The 20,430-nt window shown below is 44.8% G+C and overlaps 1 protein-coding gene across 2 annotated transcripts in view; it reads left to right on the plus strand.

The window, feature by feature from the left end:
- The window catches only part of EPG5 (ectopic P-granules 5 autophagy tethering factor), a 167,160-nt gene that overhangs the window by 10,608 nt on the left and 136,122 nt on the right, over positions 1-20,430 (plus strand). For both annotated transcript variants that reach the window (XM_056543389.1, XM_056543398.1), the window contains exons 2-4: positions 828-1,700; positions 11,137-11,380; positions 14,499-14,635. In XM_056543389.1, coding sequence (XP_056399364.1) covers positions 828-1,700; positions 11,137-11,380; positions 14,499-14,635 — 1,254 coding nt within the window. The remainder of the gene's footprint in view (positions 1-827; positions 1,701-11,136; positions 11,381-14,498; positions 14,636-20,430) is intronic.

Consider the following 20,430-nt stretch of genomic DNA (forward strand, 5'->3'; position numbering starts at 1 on the left):
TTATAACACCACCTTAAGTATAAACGTATAAATCTTTATTGAAAATGTTTTACATAAAAGACATATAGATGCAAAAAAGTGAAGTATTGCAATGGAAATCCAACACAAAAATATCTGGCGCAGAGTAAGAATAATACATACAAATGAGTACATAGAAATTGTCCACACCCTGTATATAGCAATCTATGGAATAATACAGTTTAGCCACTGCGGACAACCCCTTTAATATTGTGCACCCTTTTAAATCTGTAATTGAGGAGGCGAAAACGGCAGCACCCCCCCCCCCAAAAAAAAAAAAGAAAAACTCAGGTAAAATTAAGGGGGTATTCCAGGAAAAAACTTTTTTTCTTATATCAACTGGCTCCAGAAAGTTAAACAGATAAGTAAATTACTTCTATTAAAAATCTTAATCCTTTCAGTAATTATCAGCTGCTGAAGTTGAGTTGTTGTTTTCTGTCTGGCAACAGTGCTCTCTGCTGACATCTCTGCTTTTCTCAGGAACTGCACAGAGTAGAAGAGGTTTGCTATGGGGATTTGCTTCTAAACTGGGCGTTTCCCGAGACAGGTGTCATCAGAGAGCACTTGGACAGAGAAGAACAACTCAACTTCAGCAGCTCATAAGTACTGAAAGGATTAAGATTTTTTAATAGAAGTAATTTACAAACTGTTTAACTTTCTGGAGCCGGTTGATATATAAAAATATGCTGCTCTGGGGGTGACTGGAGTATAAATCATGATTCATTATTTCTACATTTGAAGCGCAAACTGTGAAACTGTGAAATTTAGCATCTTGTAAATCTTAAATACATTTCTTTTTCAATTTGCAGACAAAGAAGAAGCAGCAAAGCCTTGTGGAGATAAGACCAGAGAAGCATCTGGTGTTAGAGCAAGAGAGCGATGTCCTTAAAGTATTTGAATCTTCTCATAAGCAGAAAGTGAATAATGAACTTCCTGATAATTTTATAGAAATTCAGCTGAATGATGAAACCTCCACAGCGGATACTAAAAGACTAAGCAGCTTGTCTGTGGCGGACATCTCCATTGCAAATGAAGACAACTCAAAGGACAAAAAGGAGGCCACAAAACCTGGCAGTGAGGAGTTGGATTCTGGAGGAGCAGAGGCCAATGATAGCGTTCCCTGCGCTACTGAGAGCGGTGACGTACTGTCCATAAAGACAAAATGTGCTGGACCCTCACCCTCTGTAGGTGAGAAGCACCCTGCAGAGACTCCCACTGTTCATCCAGCTGTCCTGTCCCTCAAGGACCTCGATAGATTGAACAACCCGCATTTTGTGGAAGCCAAAGAGATATTGCATTTGTCCAAGGTTAAATCCATCTACCCGGAGCTGCCGCTGGAGGCGGTTGAGCACACGAGAGATGTGGCGACCATCAAACCTCTGGTTCCTAGTGAGCGGCTCTATCCTGAGCTCCCGCAGCAGAACAAGCCCATTCCTTTTGCTAGGGAGCAACTCAAGATATTTGAGCCGTGCTCCTGGATAGAGAACGTGGACTCCTTCACTGAGGAGTTTGAGAGGATCGCTCACCAGGACAGGCACGAGTTCCATGAACTTCTCATGAATTATGGTCGGTGCAGGAAGCAGCTCCTTTTGGCTGAAGCCAAGCTCCAGATCATGATCTCTGACTGGAAGAATATTAAGAGCAAAGTGTGGGACTTCAAGGAGGAGCACATGACTGTACAGGTAATTCACAGGACTCTTATAAGATCAGTGTCTTGACTTTAAAGGGGTTATCTAGGATCAGAAAATAACAGACCTGATTTATTCCAAAAACAGCCCCATTCGTGTCCACTCGTGTGTGGTATTGCTGCTCACTTCCTTAGAAGGGAATTGAACCGAGTTGTAATCCACACAACCTGAGGACAGGGATGGCGCTGTTTTTATTTAAAAAAAAATCAGCTCAGTTTTTTTCTGTTTCTGGAATACCTCTTTAAAGGGATTACCCCAAGATAGGCGATATGTTTTAGTCCTGGGATAACAAGGCCTAAACATGAAGGCTCCATTCTGGGCCAGAAAATGGAGTTGGATACCATTGATTTAGATTTTGAGCCTTATTTCTGGTGTCTGGGAATGCTGGGTAACAGTCATTTTAGCCACTATGATACTTCCCATAAGCTTTGCCTCCATGCCTGCCATCAATTACTGTCTGAATTGGCATTCGATTACAGAGACTGGAGTCCATTATAATGTGTATGGCAACAAGAGTGCCTACAGTGGTTGCAAAACTACAACTTCCAGCATGCCCAGACAGCCAGGCTGGGTGCTGTAATTTTGCAACATCTGGATGCACACTGGTGGGGAAACACTGGTTTCTGTCCATCTGATTGAGAATTAGATGTGTTTGAGGCCTTGCATTGTGATGTGGTTTCTGCATGCTCAGCACATTCCTTATGTCAAACTTTCTGGGCTACTGCTTCTGCCGCTCACAGGGTCAGATTGGTGTTTAGCATACCCACATCCCTGGCACTGAGTCCTGCCCAGCAGAGTAAGTGCTGATAGAGGCATTGACAAGGCACACTTCCAAGCCTGTGTTATCAGACTGTGAGAAAGGAACGCCTTCCCATGTATTATTAGACCAAGACATAACAGTTAATACCAATGTAAATACACAAGTTTTCCTTGTTGTACCAAGCAGCTCAACCCTTTACATACTGCAGCTCTCCAGCAGAGAATTGATAACTAACCGATCAATGGTGGTCTGACCACGGGGACCCCCACCAATCACCAGAATGAGCTCCTTCATGAATTTTTTGTGGGACTTCTGAACGTTGTTGATTGCTGTTCTTATCCTTTGGATAGCAGATAACTTTTATTCTTGGTTTAACCCCTTTAGCCAAAAGCAACAACTACATGGAGTTTCCTTTAGATCAGTGTTTCCCAACCAGTGTGCCTCCAGTTGCTGCAAAAGTACAACTCCCAGCATGGCTGGACAGCCAAAGGCACACTGGTTTGGGTGCTGATTAAGGTCGTATTTATACATACAGTATCCTGCGCAGAATTGATGTGCAGGATTTGAAGCTGCTGATTTGATGCACAGGATTTGAAACTGTGTTCGGCCAATTAGTTCAGTTTTCCAGTGCATCAAATCTACAGCATCAAATCCAGCACATCAAATTTGCGCAGTATACTTTACGTGTGAATAGACAAGGTTGTTCTTTTCTTTAACCAGTTAAGGACCCAGGGTGTACGGGTACATCCTGACACCCTGGTACTTAAGGACCCAGGACGTACCTGTACGCCCGTGGGGATTTGGGTCAGCAGGCACCCCGCGCAAATTCTCAGGGGGGGTTAATCACCCAGCGGCAGCGGGCAGCGATCGGTGGCAGAAGAGGACGGCGATGTGGCTCCCTGGATCCTACAGAAGCCGGTAAGTTGCCTAGCAACATCTAGAGGGCTACAGTTTGATACCACTATACAAGGTCTCTAAACTGTAGTGCTCCAGATGTTGCAAAACTACAACTCCCAGCATGCCCAGACAGCTGTTTGCTTTGTGGGCATGCTGGGATTTGTAGTTTTGCAACAGCTGGAGGGCTACAGTTTAGAGATCACTGTGCAGTGGTCTCTAAACTGTGGCCCTCTAGATCTTGCAAAACTACAACTCCTAGCATGCCCACACAGCAGTTTGCTGTCTGGGCATGCTGGGATTTCTAGTTTTGCAACATCTGGAGGGCCACAGTTTGGAGATGACTGTGCAGTGGTCTCTAAACTGTAGCCCTCTAGATGTTGCAAAACTGCAAATCCCAGCATGCCCAAACAGCAAACAGCTGTCTCGGCATGCTGGGAGTTGTAGTTTCATATCTCCAGCTGTTGCATAACTACATCTCCCAGCATGCCCTTTGGCGATCAGTACGTGCTGGGAGTTGTAGTTTTGCAACAGCTGGAAGCACACTGGTTGGAAAATACTTAGTTAGGTTACAGAACCTAACTGAAAAGTACAACTCCCAGCATGCACGGTCTGTCAGTACATGCTGGGAGTTGTAGTTTTGAAACAGCTGGAGGTGTGCCCCCCCCCCCCCCCCCCCATGTGAATGTACAGGGTACATTCACACGGGCGGGTTTACAGTAAGTTTCCTGCTTGAAGTTTGAGCTGTGGCAAATTTTTCGCCGCAGCGCAAACTCCTAGCGGGAAACTCGCTGTAAACCCACCAGTGCAAATGTACCCTAAAAACACTACACTACACTAACACATAATAAAGGATAAAACACTACCCCCCCCCCCCCCAATAAAAATGAAAAAGTATTGTACGGCAGTGTTTCCAAAACAGAGCCTTTCCGAACAGAGCATTTCCGAACAGCCACTGACTGTCCAGGCATGCTGGGAGTTTAGCAACAGCTGGAGGCACCCTGTGCACTACAAATTTTGGGGGGCTTTTTCTCCTTTTACCCCTTATGGAAAGGAAAAGTTGGGGGCTACACCAGCCTGTTAGTGTAAAAAACAAAAAATGTTACACTAACGTGCTGATGTTGCCCTATACTTTTTATTTTCACAAGCGGTAAAAGGAAAAAAAGACCCCCAAAATTTGAAACGCAATTTCTCCTGAGTACGGAAATACCCCATATGTGGGCGTAAAATGCTCTGCGGGCGCACAACAAGGCTCAGGAGTGAGAGCGCATCATGTACATTTGAGGCCTTAATTGGTGATTTGCACAGGGGTGGCTGATTTTACATCGGTTCTGACATAAACGCAAAAAAATAAATACCCACATGTGACCCCATTTTGGAAACGACACCCCTCATGGAACGTAACAAGGGGTATAGTGAGTCTTAACATCCCACAGGTGTTTGAATTTTCATCAAAGTTGGATGGGAAAATGTTACCCTACATTTTTCATTTTCACAAGGGTAAATAGGAAAAAAGCCCCCCAAAATTTGTAACCCCATTTCTTCTGAGTAAGAACATACCCCATATGTGGATATAAAGTGTTCTGCAGGCGAACTACAATGCTCAGAAGAGAAGGAGCGCCATTGGGCTTTTGAAGAGAAAATTTTTCCGGAATTGAAGGCCACGTTTGTTTACAAAGCCCCCATAGTGCCAGACGAATGGACCCCACCCACCCACATGTGACCCCATTTTGGAAACTACACCCCTCATGTAATGTAATAAGGAGTACAGTGAGCATTAACGCCCCTCAGGTGTCTGACAGATTTTTAGAACAGTGGTCCGTGAAAATGAAAAATGTAATTTTTCATTTGCACAGCCCACTGTTCCAAAGATCTGTCAAATGCCAGTGGGGTGTAAATACTGACTGCACCCTTTATTAAATGCTGTGAGGAATGTAGTTTCCAAAATGGGGTCACATGGGGGGGGGGGGGGTCCACTGTTCTGGCACAATGGGGGGCTTTGTAAATGCACATGGCCCCTGACTTCCATTCCAAACAAATTCTCTTTCCAAAATCTCAATGACGCTCCTTCTCTTCTGAGCATTGTAGTGCGCCAGCAGAGCACTTGATGTCCACACATGGGGTATTTCCATACTCAGAAGAGTATTGGGGTTACAAATTTTGGGGGTAATTTTCTCCTATTACCTCTTGTAAAAAAAAATGTAAAAATTTTGGGGAAAAACTGCATTTTAGTGAAATTTTTTTCTTCTTTTTTCATTTACACTTCCAACTTTAACAAAAAATCCTGAAACGCCTCTGAGGTGTTAAGGCTCACTGTACCCCTTGTTACGTTCCTTGAGGGGTGTAGTTTCCAAAATAGTATGCCATGTGTTTTATTTTTTATTTTTTTGCTTTTCTGGCACCATAGGGGCTTCCTAAATGCGACATGCCCCCCAAAAACCATTTCAGAAAAGTTAGCTTTCCTTCTCTTCTGAGCATTGTAGTGCGCCAGCAGAGCACTTGATGTCCACACATGGGGTAATTTCATACTCAGAACAGATGGGGGGGGGGAATTTTCTACTATTACCCCTTGTAAAAATGTAAAATTTGGGGGGAAACTAGCATTTTAGTGAAAAAAAATAAAATAAATCATTTACACATCCAATTTAATCGAAAAGTCGTCAAACGCCTGTGAGGTATTAAGGCTCACTGGACCCCTTGTTAGCTTCCTTGAGGGGTGTAGTTTCCAAAATAGTATGCCATGTGGGGGTTTTCTTGCTGTTCTAGCAACATAGGGGCTTCCCAAATGTGACGTCCCCCAAAAACCATTTCAGAAAAACTCACTGTCCAAAATAGCATTGTCGCTCCTTCCCTTCTGAGCCCTCTAATGCACCCGCCGAATACTTGACATCCACATATGAGGTATTTCCTTACTCAAGAGAAATTGGGTTACACATTTTAGGAAGATTTCTCTCCTTTTACCCCTTATAAAAATTCAAAAACTGGGTCTACAAGAACATGCTAGTGTAAAAAATGAAGATTTTGAATTTTCTCCTTCAATTTGCTGCTATTCCTGTGAAACACCTAAAGGGTTAACACACTTACTGAATGTCATTTTGAATACTTTGAGGGGTGCAGTTTTCATAATGGGGTCATTTATGAGGTATTTCTAATAAGAAGGCCCTTCAAATCCACTTCAAAACTGAACTGGTCCCTGAAAAATTTCGATTTTGAAAATGGTGTGAAAAATTGGAAAATTGCTGCTGAACTTTGAAGCCCTCTGATGTCTTCCAAAAGTAAAAACATGTTAACTTTATGATGCAAACATAAAGTAGACATATTGTATATGTGAATCAATATATAATTTATTTGGAATATTCAAGTAAAAAAAAAATTCTGTCAATTTTTTCATCAAATTTTTGAATTTTTCACCAAGAAATTATGTAAGTAGCAACAAAATGTTACCACTAACATAAAGAAGAATATGTCACGAAAAAAACTGTCTCGGAATCAGAATGAAAGGTACAAGCATTCCAGAGTTATTAATGCTTAAAGTGACAGTGGTCAGATGTGCAAAAAATGGCCGAGTCCTACACTGAAAATTGGCTGGGTCCTTGAGGGGTTAACTACAAGGGTCCTTTGACTATAGGAGGTTCTGTGAGTGCACCTGGTCCCAGAGGTCAGATTGTAGTGCATGCATTGTATAACTTGTGTATGGTACTCTTCAGCACATTTTTGGGCATGTGCCTGCCCTTTACATTTACGGCAGCTTAGCAGAATCTTTCCTTAAAGCATTTTATGCCTTCAGGCCTTAAAGGGATACTCGGCCCCCTGACATCTTATACCCTATCCAAAGGATAGGGGATAAGATGTCTGATCGTGGGGGTCCCGCCACTGGGAACCCCCGCTTTCTCTCCTGCAGCACCTGATGACGGGTGATACAGGGAACGGAGTATCGTGACGTCATGGCCCCGCCCCCTCATGACGTTATGCCCCGCCCCCTCAATACAAGTCTATGGGAGGGGGCATGATGGCTGCCATGCCTCCTCCCATAGACTTGCATTGAGGGGGCGTGGCCGGGATGTCACGATACTCCGGCCCCTGTATCACCCGTCATCAGGTATTGAGCAAAGTTCGCTCCAAGCAGCAGATGACAGGGGGTGCTGCTGGAGAGATCACGGGGGTTCCCAGCTGCGGGACCCCCGCGATCAGACATCATAAACCCCTTAACGACATTGGACGTAAATGTACATCCTGGTGCCCTGGTACTTAATGCACCAGGACGTACATTTACGCCTATACATGACCGCGAGCAACGGAGTCGTGCTTGTGTCCTGCGTGGCTGGTCCCAGCTGCTGTCAGCAGCCAGGGACCCACTGGTAATGGCACACATCCGCAATTGCGCTGATGTCCGCCACTAACCCCTCAGATGCCGTGATCAATACAGATCACAGCATCTGCGGCAGTGCGGCACTTTATATGGATGTTCGGGTTGCCCACAGTGCTGCCACGGCGTCCGATCATCCAGCATGGCAGCCGGAGGTCCCTTCACCTGCCTCCGGCCATCTCCAGCGGTCTTCTGCTCTGATATGAGATCGAGCAGACCCGAGCAGAAGATCACCGATAATACTGATCAGTGCTATGCCTTATGCATAGCACTGAACAGTATTAACAATCAAATGATTGCTATAGATAGTCCCCTATGAGGACTATTAAAGTGTAGAAAAAAAAAGTAAAAAAAAAAAATATTTGAAAAATTCCCACCCCAATAAAAAAGTAAATCGTCCGTTTTTCCCATTTTACCCCCAGAAAGTGTAAAAAATGAAAAAAAAAAATAAACATATTTGGTATTGCCATGTGCGTAGATGTCCGAACTATCAAAATATAATGTTATTGATCCCAGTGAACAGCGTAATCGTAAAAAAAAAAAAAAAAGGCCAAAATTGCTGCTTTCTTGTCACATAATGTAAAAAATAAATTAAAAGCTTTATATTTAAAAGATTACTACATGCACATGGGGTATCAATAAAAAGTGCAGATCACGGTGCAAAAAATGAGCCCTCATTCTGCTGCTTGTACGAAAAAAGGAAAAAGTTATAGGTCGTCAAAATAGGGGATTTTAAACGCACAAATTTTGTTAAAAAGTTTGAGATTTTTTGTTAAAGCAGTATTATAATAGAAAAGTATGTAATCATGGGTATCATTTTAATCGTAGTAACCCACAGAATAAAGAAAACATGTCATTTTACTGTAAATTGTACAGCGTGAAAACTAAACCTTTCAAAATTTGCAAAATTGCGGTTTTCTTTTCAATTTAACCACACAAATAGTATTTTTTTTTCCGCCATACATTTTATGGTAAAGTGAGTGATGTCATTACAAAGTACAACTGTTCGCGCAAAAATAAGCCCTAGTCTGTGGATGAAAATATAAGAGTTATGATTTTTAAAATGCAAGGAGGAAAAAATATGTGTGTGTGTGCGTGTGTATATTTTTATTTTTTATTAATTTTTTTACTTCTGTACAACAGCTTTCCCCTAGTGTCTAGTGCACAAAACATGCAGTAACAGGTTTAGGACACTTGGGGGAGCTGTTGTACAACAAAACAGCTCCTTTACAAAAAAATAAAGTGAAACTAAAGCATGACGGCGGGCACAGCGTCAGCAGCTCAGGAGGGGAAAGGGACACCGGGGGAAGGGGGGAAAGGTAAGGGGCACTGGGGTCTTCTAGCAGAGCAGTGTGTGTTAGGGATGTAAGAAAAAATCGATTCTCGCGATAATCGCGATTTTTTCATTTGCCGATACAGAATCGATTCAAAATATTTTTGAATCGATTCTTTTAGGGATGTGGAATTTTTATCTGCGGACGCCTGGAACAGCATGTCATGTCTTGGGCATCAGGAGATAAAAGTTCCACATTTGTGGAGCCGGGCAGGCCGGATCTGACACGGCGTCGCTCTGGGTGTATGGAGCGGGCTCCGACTCGTGCCCGCTCCGTACTATGCGACCCCCGGCTGATTTCAGTAGCCGGGGGCCGCCGCTAATAGCCAGCATGCGGCAATCGCCGCGGCTGGCTAGTAAAGGAGTATCCGGTGCGCACTTTTCTCATTTTATCCTATCCAGGCTGCAAAATAAAATAAAACGCACTTTATCTTACCTGCCAACGAGCCCCCGGAGCTCCGGTACAGGTGTTCGGTCCCCGGGCTGTATTCTTCTTACTTCCTGTTAGTCCGGCACGTCACATGGAGCTTCAGCCTATCACTGGCCGCAGCGATGTCCCGCCTCCGCTGGTGATAGGCTGAAGCTCCATGTGACGTGCCGGACTAACAGGAAGTAAGAAGAATACAGCCCGGGGACCGAACACCTGTACCGGACTGTACCGGAGCTCCGGGGGCTCGTTGGCAGGTAAGATAAAGTGCGTTTTATTTTATTTTGCAGCCCGGACGGGATAACATGAGAAAAGTGCGCGCCGGAGTACTAGATCACCGCTGTCAAAGCTGACAGCGGCGTCTATTGGGATCTATGAATGCTCCCAGGTGGGCGATGTATCGGGATATATCGCGATGTATCGTCACCTAGACGGTATCGCGATATATCGGGATATATCGAATCGCCACACTGGTATCGCGATTCGAATCGAATCGCCAAATTCTTGGCGATTCACACCCCTAGTGTGTGTGTCCCGATCCCTGTGATCGGGACACACACACTGCGCTGCTCAGGATTTTTCTGTGCGAAACGCTGCCATCAGCTAGTCAGATTTGACTAGTTGATAGGAGAGATCGCTATAGGGGGGGGGGGGGACAACCCCCCCCCCTCCCCCCCCCCCTAGGTCCCGAGGCAAGATGACTGGCTATCAGTGATAGCCACCATCTTACTGGGCACGGCGGGATGCCGCGAGTAGCGGCCAGTATCTGCATGACGTACATGTACGTCATAGGTCAGGAAAACCTTCCCGTTCATGACGTACATGTATGTCATGGGTCGGGAATGGGTTAAGTGGTTAAAGACATGTGGTACTGCGCTCCCAACCTGATTTCATGTTCAGTGGCCTCTGCTGGTAAAATGTAGTATGACATTCAAATGAATGGGCATCCATATGATTACAATATGAATTGGTTCCACGACGACCATTGTATGTTGAGACCATAACTCTATGGAAACCTGGTAAATGGTCCTGAGGCCCCCTAAGGTCCCCCCGCGATCTCCATGCAGCACCCGTCATTCTAAACAGACCCCCACCATCAGACATCTTATCCTCTGTCCTTCGTATAGGGGATAAGATGTCTAGGGCAGAGTACCCCTTAAGAAAAATAAGTAGATAACTAATACAAATAAAGCAAGTCCTTATATATATATAAAAGTAATAAAGATCTGCTGGGAGCTGTAATCACTGTCTGTGTAGAGGACAGGAGCTTCTTCAGGGTCCTGTACAGAACACACAGTGTCCTAAAAAATGGAGCCACCCTCACCTGGTGTCCAAAGGAGCAGCTAACCCTGGTACAGCTAAATAGTACAGAACATGTGCACTAATGTAATACAGGTGTTTTACAAGTGAAAAGCCTAATCTGATTGGTCAGATCTTTCCATTGACACGTTAGATTGTGAGCTTTTGAGGACAAGGCCTGATGTGAGTGATAGCAGTCTGTGTACAGCGTTGTCAGAGCTATATAATAGAGTAATAAAATTGCCTCGAAAACTAATAGTGGAAAAAATATTTTACAGCCTTATTATTGATGAAGTATAAAAAAAAGCTAAAATAGATAATGAGCACTTCCTATGACTTTCTACCTCCCAGGGACTTTGTGAAGATCAGGCGAAAGTCGTCGGATATCACCACTATCAGACGGCGGAAATCAACACCTCAGCATTAGCGGACCTGAAGAGACTCTTTGAGCTGAAGTCAGACCACCTACACCAGACATTTGCCCTGCACTCGTACACATCAGTCCTGTCCCGCCTGCAGGTTGAGTCTTATATCTACGGACTGGTAAACAACTCACCTTTCCTGAAATCAGTAGCGGTGTACCATCCGGACCACGGTAAGAACTCTAACCTTGTGTCTATATAATTAAATCCTTATAGTATTGGACAGGATAGCCCCAGGATCAGTGACCATGACTTCGATGTCAAACTTTATGTAAATAAAGCTAAACAGTTGTACAGTAAATATTTGTGTAGTTGTCTAATATCTTTTGCATTAGAATTTCTCACCTTTTTTAAGATGTAGACAAGGAAGGTCCAATTTACTTCCAGCAGTCAGAGTGTTGAAGGGGTATTCCGGCTTTAGACATTTTATCCCCAATCCAAAGCATAGGAGATAAAATGTCTGATCGCGGGGGGCCACCGCTGGGACCCTCCGCCATCTCCCTGCAGCACCAGCATTACGACTGTTACACCCCCTCCCATAGACATGAATGGAGGGGGCGTGACGTAACCTCACGAGGGGGGCGTGGCGTTATGTCATGTCTCCAGTCCCGAAAACTTCCGGTTTCTGGTGCTGCAGGGAGATCACGGTGGGTCCCAGTGGCGGGCCCCCCGAGATCAGACATCTTATCCCCTATCCTTTGAATAGGGGATAAAATGTCTAAAGCCGGAATACCCCTTTAAAATCTGTCACATGAAGACACTGTGATCCAGTACAAAAGCTGTAACAGGGTCTCCACCTTCTATATACCATTTTATATAATACTAGTACAGTCATGGCTGTAAATGTTGGCACCCCTGAAATTTTTCTAGAAAATTAACTATTTCTCACAGAAAAGCATTGCAGTTTTGCTATACACATGTTTGTGTGTATTGGAACTAAACCAAAAAAGGGAGGAAATAAAGCAAATTGGACATAATGTCACACCAAACTCCAAAAATGGACTGGACAAAATTATTGGCACCCTTAACTTAATATTTGGTTGCACACCCTTTGGAAAATATAATTGAAATCAGTCGCTTCCTATAACCATCAATAAGCTTCTTACACCTCTCAGCCGGAATGTTGAACCACTCTTCCTGCTCCAGGTCTCTCTTATTGGAAGGGCGCCTTTTCCCAACAGCGATTTTAAGATCTCTCCACAGGTGTTCAATGGGATTTAGATTTGGACTCATTGCTGCCACTTCAGAACTCTCCAGCACTTTGTTGACATCCATTTCTAGTTGCTTTTTAACATATGTTTGGAGTCATTGTCCTGCTGAAAGACCCAAGATCTCGGACGCAAACCCAGCTTTCTGACACTGGGCTGTACAGTGCGACCCAATATTTGTTGGTAATCCTCAGATTTCATGATGCCTTGCACACATTCAAGGCACCCAGTGCCAGAGGCAGCAAAACAACCCCAAAACATCATTGAACCTCCACATTATTTCACTGTAGGTACTGTGTTCTTTTCTTTGTAGGCCTCTTTCCTTTTTCAGTAAACAGTAGAATCATGTGCTTTACCAAAAAGCTCTATCTTGGTCTCATCTGTCCACAAGACGTTTTCCCAGAAGGATTTTAGCTTACTCAAGTTCATTTTGGCAAAATGTAGTCTTGCTTTTTTATGTCTCTGTGTCAGCAGTCGGGTCCTCCTGGGTCTCCTGCCATAGCGTTTCATTTCATTTAAATGTCAACGGATAGTTTGTGCTGACACTGATGCTCCCTGAGCCTATAGGACAGCTTGAATAACTTTGGAACTTGTTTGGGGCTGCTTATCCGCCATCTGGACTATCCTGCGTTGACACCTTTCATAAATTTTTCTCTTCCGTCCACGCCCAGAAAGATTAGCTACAGTGCCATGGGTTGCAAACTTCTTGATAATGTTGCACACTGTGGAAAAAGGAAAATCTAGATCTCTGGAGATGGACTTGTAACCTTCAGATTGATATTTTTCCACAATTTTGGTTCTCAAGTCCTCAGACAATTCTCTTCTCCTCTTTCTGTTGTCCATGCTTAGTGGGGCACACACAGACACACAATGCAAAGACTAAGTGAACTTCTCTCCTTTTAATCTGCTTTCATATGTGATTTTTATTTTGTCCACACCTGTTACTTGCACCAGGTGAGTTTAAAGGAGCATCACATGCTTGAAACAATCTTATTTTTCCACAATTTTGAAAGGGTGCCAATAATTTTGTCCAGCCCATTTTTGGAGTTTGGTGTGACATTATGTCTAATTTGCTAAAGAGAAACCATCTTGCATATAAATAATTGAGCGCCTTTGCTTGTCAGTGTGCATGGAAAGGCTCCTCTTCTGAAAAGATTGCAAGCTGTCCCACACTGGTGAAAGTTGGCTGATATACTGCACTGAGGCACAAAGCAGGGTGAGAACCACACCCCTTCCTTCCCCCTGCCCTCCTAGTTGCTGGACCAAAAGGACTTGGTAACCAGGGTTCATTTGCAAAATTAAAGAGACAGAGACCCCTAATGGAGTTTTTTTTTTTTTTTTTTTAAACAATTTTTTCACAGCTTTAGCAATCAAAATTTTTATTTAAGAAAATACGTAGTTTTTAACCTCTTAAGGACGCAGGGAGCAGTGACCCTGCGTCATACCGGGTCGGTCCCAGTGGCTTATGAAAGCCGGGACCCTGGGCTAATAGCGTGCGGCACCGATCGTTGTGCTGTGCGCTATTAACACTTTAGACTTGGCGTTCAAAGTTGATCGCCACGTCTAAAAGGAAAGTGAAAGCTACCCGGCAGCTCAGTCGGGCTGATCGGGACCATCGTGGGGAAATCTGCTAGAATGTGAGCGGAGGTCCCCTTAGCTGCCTCCGTCGTGTCCAAGCGGCCTGAAATCCAGGCTTGAGCAATTGACCACCGATAACACCGATCTTTGCCGTCCCGTCCCCTCCCATAGACTTTCATTGAGGGGGCAGGGCACGTCTTGAGGGGGCGGGGCTATGACGTCAAGAGCTCCCGGCTCCAGCGTTCAGAACAGTTTGTACCTGTTTAAGTGACAGTTTTACTACTTTAACTACTTACACCTGATACTTGCAGCAAACTATTGGACAGATAAGAGACTTGTGCTTCTCCTCTGTTTATGTGCAGTGTCCTCCTGGGCCAATGGGTCACACAGTAGAAGTCACCCAGCTTTTTAAAACCAATTTGTGATCTTTGCAACAAATTGTTATTGTACGTACAAAGATATTAAGATGCTAAGATCAATCATTATTAATTTGTTTTTTGAACAGCCCCTCAGAAAGTGGAAGGGTCTCACTCCGATCTGATCCTGCTGAAGGAGTGTATCAGTGTCCTGTTCAGCTTTACAAGGAGAGTTATAGAAGACACACAGTTCCAGAACGATATTCTGCTCTGGCTTCAGAAGCTGGTGAGGCTTATTCCATGTACTCCAACTACATATCACATCCACATACACTGATAACCTGCCAGGCTGCCTGGTTACAAGGAGTAATGGCGCTATTGCATCCAGTTTGTTTGTGCAAATCCCAAATCTTGTATTATATTAAGATTAAAAGTTATCCTCTATCATCAGGATATGGTATAACTAGGTGATTGCTGGGGGTCTGGCTGCTGGGACTTCCAGTGATTATGAAAACAAAAGTCAATTGTTCCCCCACCATTTATTCTCTAAGCACCTTCTGAACATAGCAAAGTTCTGCTCTCGCCACTGTTTGGAAGGCACATGAATAGTGTTTGTACTACTACTCCCATCATAAAACAGAGTCTGTTCCATGTTTGGAGTAGTAACTTCATATTTCCTGCAGAGAGCCCTCATTGGTCTGCACCAATTGAACAATCAGGGTTCCCGGTGGTGAACATGAAGTTACAGTGCAGAGATTTTAGATTCTTCACATCACTGGCCAGCTGGGAAACAGATTGGCATGTTGCCCGCTTCACAGGCTTATAAGTTAGGATCGCAGTGGGTCTCAGGATTGAGACCTGGTACGGTCAGTCCCTCTGCCCCTGTACTACTACTCCCAACATGGAACATAGTCTGTGCAATGATGGGAGTTGTAGTACAAATTATTCGGCAACACAGTCAACACAGCTGCCTGCAGACTCCCACAGCCGAGGGGTATTAATACTCCCATCATGAAACAGTACAAGTACAAAAAACTTGCCATATCAAACTAGTTGTGTAAGATTTTGTATGGTAGGTCAATGTATACAGTGTTCCATATGGTTTTATATGGTTTTCAAATAGAAACCGTATATGGCAAGCGTATAGCAAAAACATGATGTAAAATTCACCCTAAGAACACATGTAGACATGCAGTTTTTTTAATTTTTATTTGTCCATGGTGTAAATATAGACCACAAATGAATCCAACCTTAGATTCCTATTTAGACAGTATGAATATATGACACCAATAATAAACGAGCATGAGGCTTATATTGCAATATGTGATGATTAGATTGTCAGAAGCATTAACAGTTTTTACATCTATGTCTTCAATCCACTTGTTGGTATATAATGTGTCCTAAATACAGCACTAGTCTGCACTTTCCAGCTTGTAGCATGTGCTATGTTGCTTCAGTGATAACTCATACAGTGGGGATCAAACGTTTGGGCACCCCAGGTAAAAATTTGTATTAATGTGCATAAAAAAGCCAAGGAAAGATGGAAAAATCTCCAAAAGGCATCAAATTACAGATTAGACATTCTTATAATATGTCAACAAAAGTTAGATTTTATTTCCATCATTTACACTTTCAAAATAACAGAAAACAAAAAAATGGTGTCTGCAAAAGTTTGGGCACCCTGCAGAGTTAATATCTTGTACTGCCCCCTTTGGCAAGTATCACAGCTTGTAAATGCTTTTTGTAGCCAGCCAAGAGTCTTTCAATTTTTGTTTGAGGTATCTTTGCCCATTCTTCCTTACAAAAGTCTTCCAGATCTTTGAGATTTCTGGGCTGTCTGTCACGCACTGCTCTTTTAAGGTCTAACCATAGATTTTCAATTATGTTGAGGTCAGGAGATTGTGAAGGCCATGGCAAAACATTCAGTTTACGCCTCTTGATGTAATCCCCATGGATTTCGAGGTGTGTTTTAGGATCATTATCCATTTGTAGAAGCCATCCTCTCTTTAACTTCAGCTTTTTCACAGATGGCATCAAGTTAGCATCCAAAATTTGCTGAAATTCTGTTCCCCTTCTTCTCCAAACGTACCTTTGCTCATTCCGGCCAAAAAGTTCAATTTTAACATCATCGGTCCACAGAACTTGTTTCCAAAATGCATCAGGCTTGTCTATATGTTCATTTGCAAAGTTCAAACGCTGATTTTTGTGGTGAGGACGTAGAAGAGGTTTTCTTCTAATGGCTCTTCCATGAAGACCATAAGTATCTCTTTATAGTGGAATAGTGCACCACAACTCCAGTGTCTGCCAGATCTTTCTGGAGGGATTGTCAAACGTGGGTTTTGAATTGTTTTTCTCACAATCCTGCAAGCTATTCTGTCTGATATTTTTCTTGGTCTTCCAGATCATGCTTTAACTTCCACTGTTCCTGATGACTGCCATTTCCTAAGTACATTCCGAACAGAGGATATTGACATCTGAAAAAGTTTTGCTATCTTCTTATAGCCTTCTCCAGCTTTGTGAGCGTCAACTATTTTCAGTTTCAGATTTCTAAACAACTGCTTAGAAGAACCCATGGTGCTGATTGTTGGGGCAAGGTCAGATGAGTCTGGGCATTTAAAACCTTTGAGATTGACATCACCTGGTCTTCCCAGATGATGATTGAGAACAATCCATGACACTGGCAGGTCTCAGCTTTGCAAAGGGGGCAATGCATGCTATAAATTCTGCAGGGTGCCCAAACTTTTGCAGATGCCATTTTTTTGTTTTGTTATTTTGAAAGTGTAAATGATGGAAATAAAATCTAACTTTTGTTGACATATTATAAAAATGTCTAATCTGTCATTTGATGCCTTTTGGAGATTTTTCCATCTTTCCTTGGCTTCTTTATGCACATTAATACCAATTTTACCTGGGGTGCCCAAACTTTTGATCCCCACTGTAAGTGCCCCATATAGGGGAGTACTGCCTTGTAAAATATACTGGCCTTTTCTGTTATGTAGGTACAATATACGTCAGTTGATTTCTCTAACATTACTTTTTGCTGTTAGGGGTTTGGTGAAGGTCCCACATGATTGTGATACCTACAACTGCAGGCAGCGGGTCTCCCATCCCACATGGCTGACTGCCCTCAGTGCTCCCCATGCTGCCGGGTGCTTCTCCTTTGAGGGAGGAACCGGCTGCGTCTTTCACCCAGTTTCCCAGCCCCCTTCCTATAATGGCCACAGATCGTGCGGCCGCTGCCCCGTTCATGCGGCCGGGTTCCGAATCTTCCCACAAGATCACAAAGACCGTTTGGTGGTGTATGGCCCCCAATTGTGACCTTCAATTGTATTACGCCCTGGATTTTTCATTACTTCTTGAGCTCCCCCTTGTGGCAACCAAACTCTATTACAGTCTTGGCCTTTCACATCTGTTTTTATCAGTTTAATATCTGCAGGGTCCCTTTTCTAGGGACGGAATCGGGGGCCCGCTTTATTCCTTCAGTCACCTTGTACGGTGGCCTGACTATTTACATTGTCAGTTGAGGTATGCCTCTGGCGTATCTATTTTCCGCAGGGTTCTTACTCTGTCAGGGAACATATGTGCATGGCAAGTTACTGACAGGGATTTCTCAATCCCTTGGAAACTGTCGAGGATATATTCAGTGTCTACCACTGAGTTCCATGCCAAATGGCCACCGTGCCCCAGACCGAATAGGCAAGACACTGGTCAGGTGCCCTTGCAAGAGGTGTTTTTTTTAAAAAAAAATTTGCGCTCTGTCAGGTCCGCCGGTCACCCATCATGGGGGTGTTCTGGCGTGTCATACAATATGATTCCCTCCTCTACAGGCTGCCGCATCTGCGGTTAGGGCTCTGGATCCCCCCCCGTCTAGTGCAAGGTCTCTGTGGAAGTGTCCCCGCATGGGCATGGATTGGTCCTGATGTCGATATGCCGGACAGTAGTCTCGCCTGTCACTCATCTCTCAGCTGCCGCATCTGCGGCTGGCACTCCGGTACCCCACTGCTGATGCAAGGTGTCCGACGGAGTGACCCATTGTCTATATGGACCCATACCAGTAAGCCAGACAGTGGTCTACATGGTTTCCTCCACCGCCTGCCACTCATCACACAGCTGATGTATCTGCAGCTGGAGTCCCGGTACCCCACTGCTTTGCGTGGTGTCCGAAGGAGTGACCCGTTGGATACTATGGACCCATACTAGTAAGCCAGACAGTGGTCTGCGTGGTCTCCTCCGCCGCCTGTCACTCATCACTGCTGATGTATCTGAGGCTGGAGTTCCAGTACCCTACTGCTGTGGAGGTGTACAAAGATGTACTATGGACTCTATACGGGGTACAGACACAGAGGGAAGGCCTAGGAGCCTTAGATAGTATCCCCGCCACCTTGGGAGATCGGTAGCGGCTGAGGAGCCTCGGCATGTCCTATGGACTCTATACGGGGTACAGACACAGAGGGGAGGCCTAGGAGCCTTAGATAGTATCCCTGCCACCTTGGGAGATCGGTGGCGGCTGAGGAGCCTCGGAATGCATCCCTGTACCCCGTCTAGAGTCCATAGGACATGCTGGGACACGTCGTGTCCCAGCACACCAGGACTGCTGTCGCAGACGCAAAGGATGAAGGATGTATGTGGAGCAGAAAACATGCAGACACAGTCTGGCTGAACCATTTGGAGCTGTGGTGTGGGCGTTTCCTGCAGGTTCCATTTCCTGTTCCCCTTTCTAAGGGGCAAAGTTGGTCTGCTAGGGGCGTGGTTTGTTTCGCGTCTGCAGTCTTGGTGCCCCTCAACTATCGTGCAGTAAACACTTTTGTGTCCCTACATATGTTAGGCCACTCTGCACGCGTAGAGTCCACCTCCCCTTTTTTCTGTGGGGTGTGCCTCGGGCCTTCCTGTTATCTTGTTTCCACAGGTTTAGGCAATTGAACTCCTCTGCTCTGGCATGGGGCTTGATGGGGCGACACAGTCGGTTCAGCGACCCCCCCCCCCATGCCTCCAGGTATCTGTCCTGGGTTCCTGTCCAGGGTGGTTCAGACACCGGTTCTGTTGCCTTAGGGAATGACCAGAATGGCTCCGTTGACGCCCTTCTGGTTCATGGTTTCACCACGTTGAGGTGTTCCCCTCAACGCTTTGAGTGTGTGTGTGTGCTTCTTACTTCCATTCGTAGTCAGGACTCAAATTAGCTCCTCCATTTCTTAATATGTTGTTGCATGGTTCCTGGGGACTACGTCCACCCAGTACTTTGCCCTCTGACCTTCAGGCGGCATTTCACTTCTCCTATAGTGCCTGGCGCACTTTGATCATCCCCCTTCCACAGGGGGTATGGGGATCAGGGAGCTTGGCATGGTCTGGGCCTGGGTTTAATAGCGACCACCTCTTGTTTTCCCCTCCTCTATATAGGTAGGGTACCTGGCTGGGCCCTTGTTTTATGCTGAGAGCAATCAGCTGAGCTGCGTACTTTTGCAGCCTGGCTCTTTTCCGGTTTCTTTGTTATTAACTGCTGATCATATAGATTTGGCACTCTCCTCTGTTGGAGGAGTTTATGCACTCATGTATGGCTCAGCGACAGCCGGTCTAGCACAGTCTGTTGTTTGTGTCCTGCCATTGCTCTCCTCCTGGGGGGAGTTTGTTCCTCCTTCCTTGTTGGTGTCAGTTGCGCTACACTGACGTTACAGTCTTCTGGAGTAACCTTCCCTTTTGTTTCCCCCTCCGTCGCATCCTGACGGGATATTGCTTCGGTACGCTCAAACCTCTGGGGTTCATGTCTTGTTGGTCTCCTTGTCTTGGACACTATCATAGTATGCTGTGGTGTGTCTTCTTTTCTAGTTCAGCCCTTCTGGTTCTTTGGGCCTTAGTGATGGTTGTGGTCTCAGGCAGGAGAGCTAACCTGCCCCGCCGGTCTTTCTGTACCGCACTTCTTCTTGTCTAGACCCGGAGAGTTTCGCGGACGTTGGTTTTACTTACTCTACAGGTGTACGTCTTCCAGGCGACTCGGGAACCTCCGTTTCCCATGTCGGCTGCTCCAGTGTTCCGGGATGCTCCTTTTGGCCATTTATTTTTACATATAAGTCTTCCAGGTGACCCGGG

Source organism: Hyla sarda, chromosome 1, assembly GCF_029499605.1.
Source record: "Hyla sarda isolate aHylSar1 chromosome 1, aHylSar1.hap1, whole genome shotgun sequence".
NCBI lineage: Eukaryota > Metazoa > Chordata > Amphibia > Anura > Hylidae > Hyla > Hyla sarda.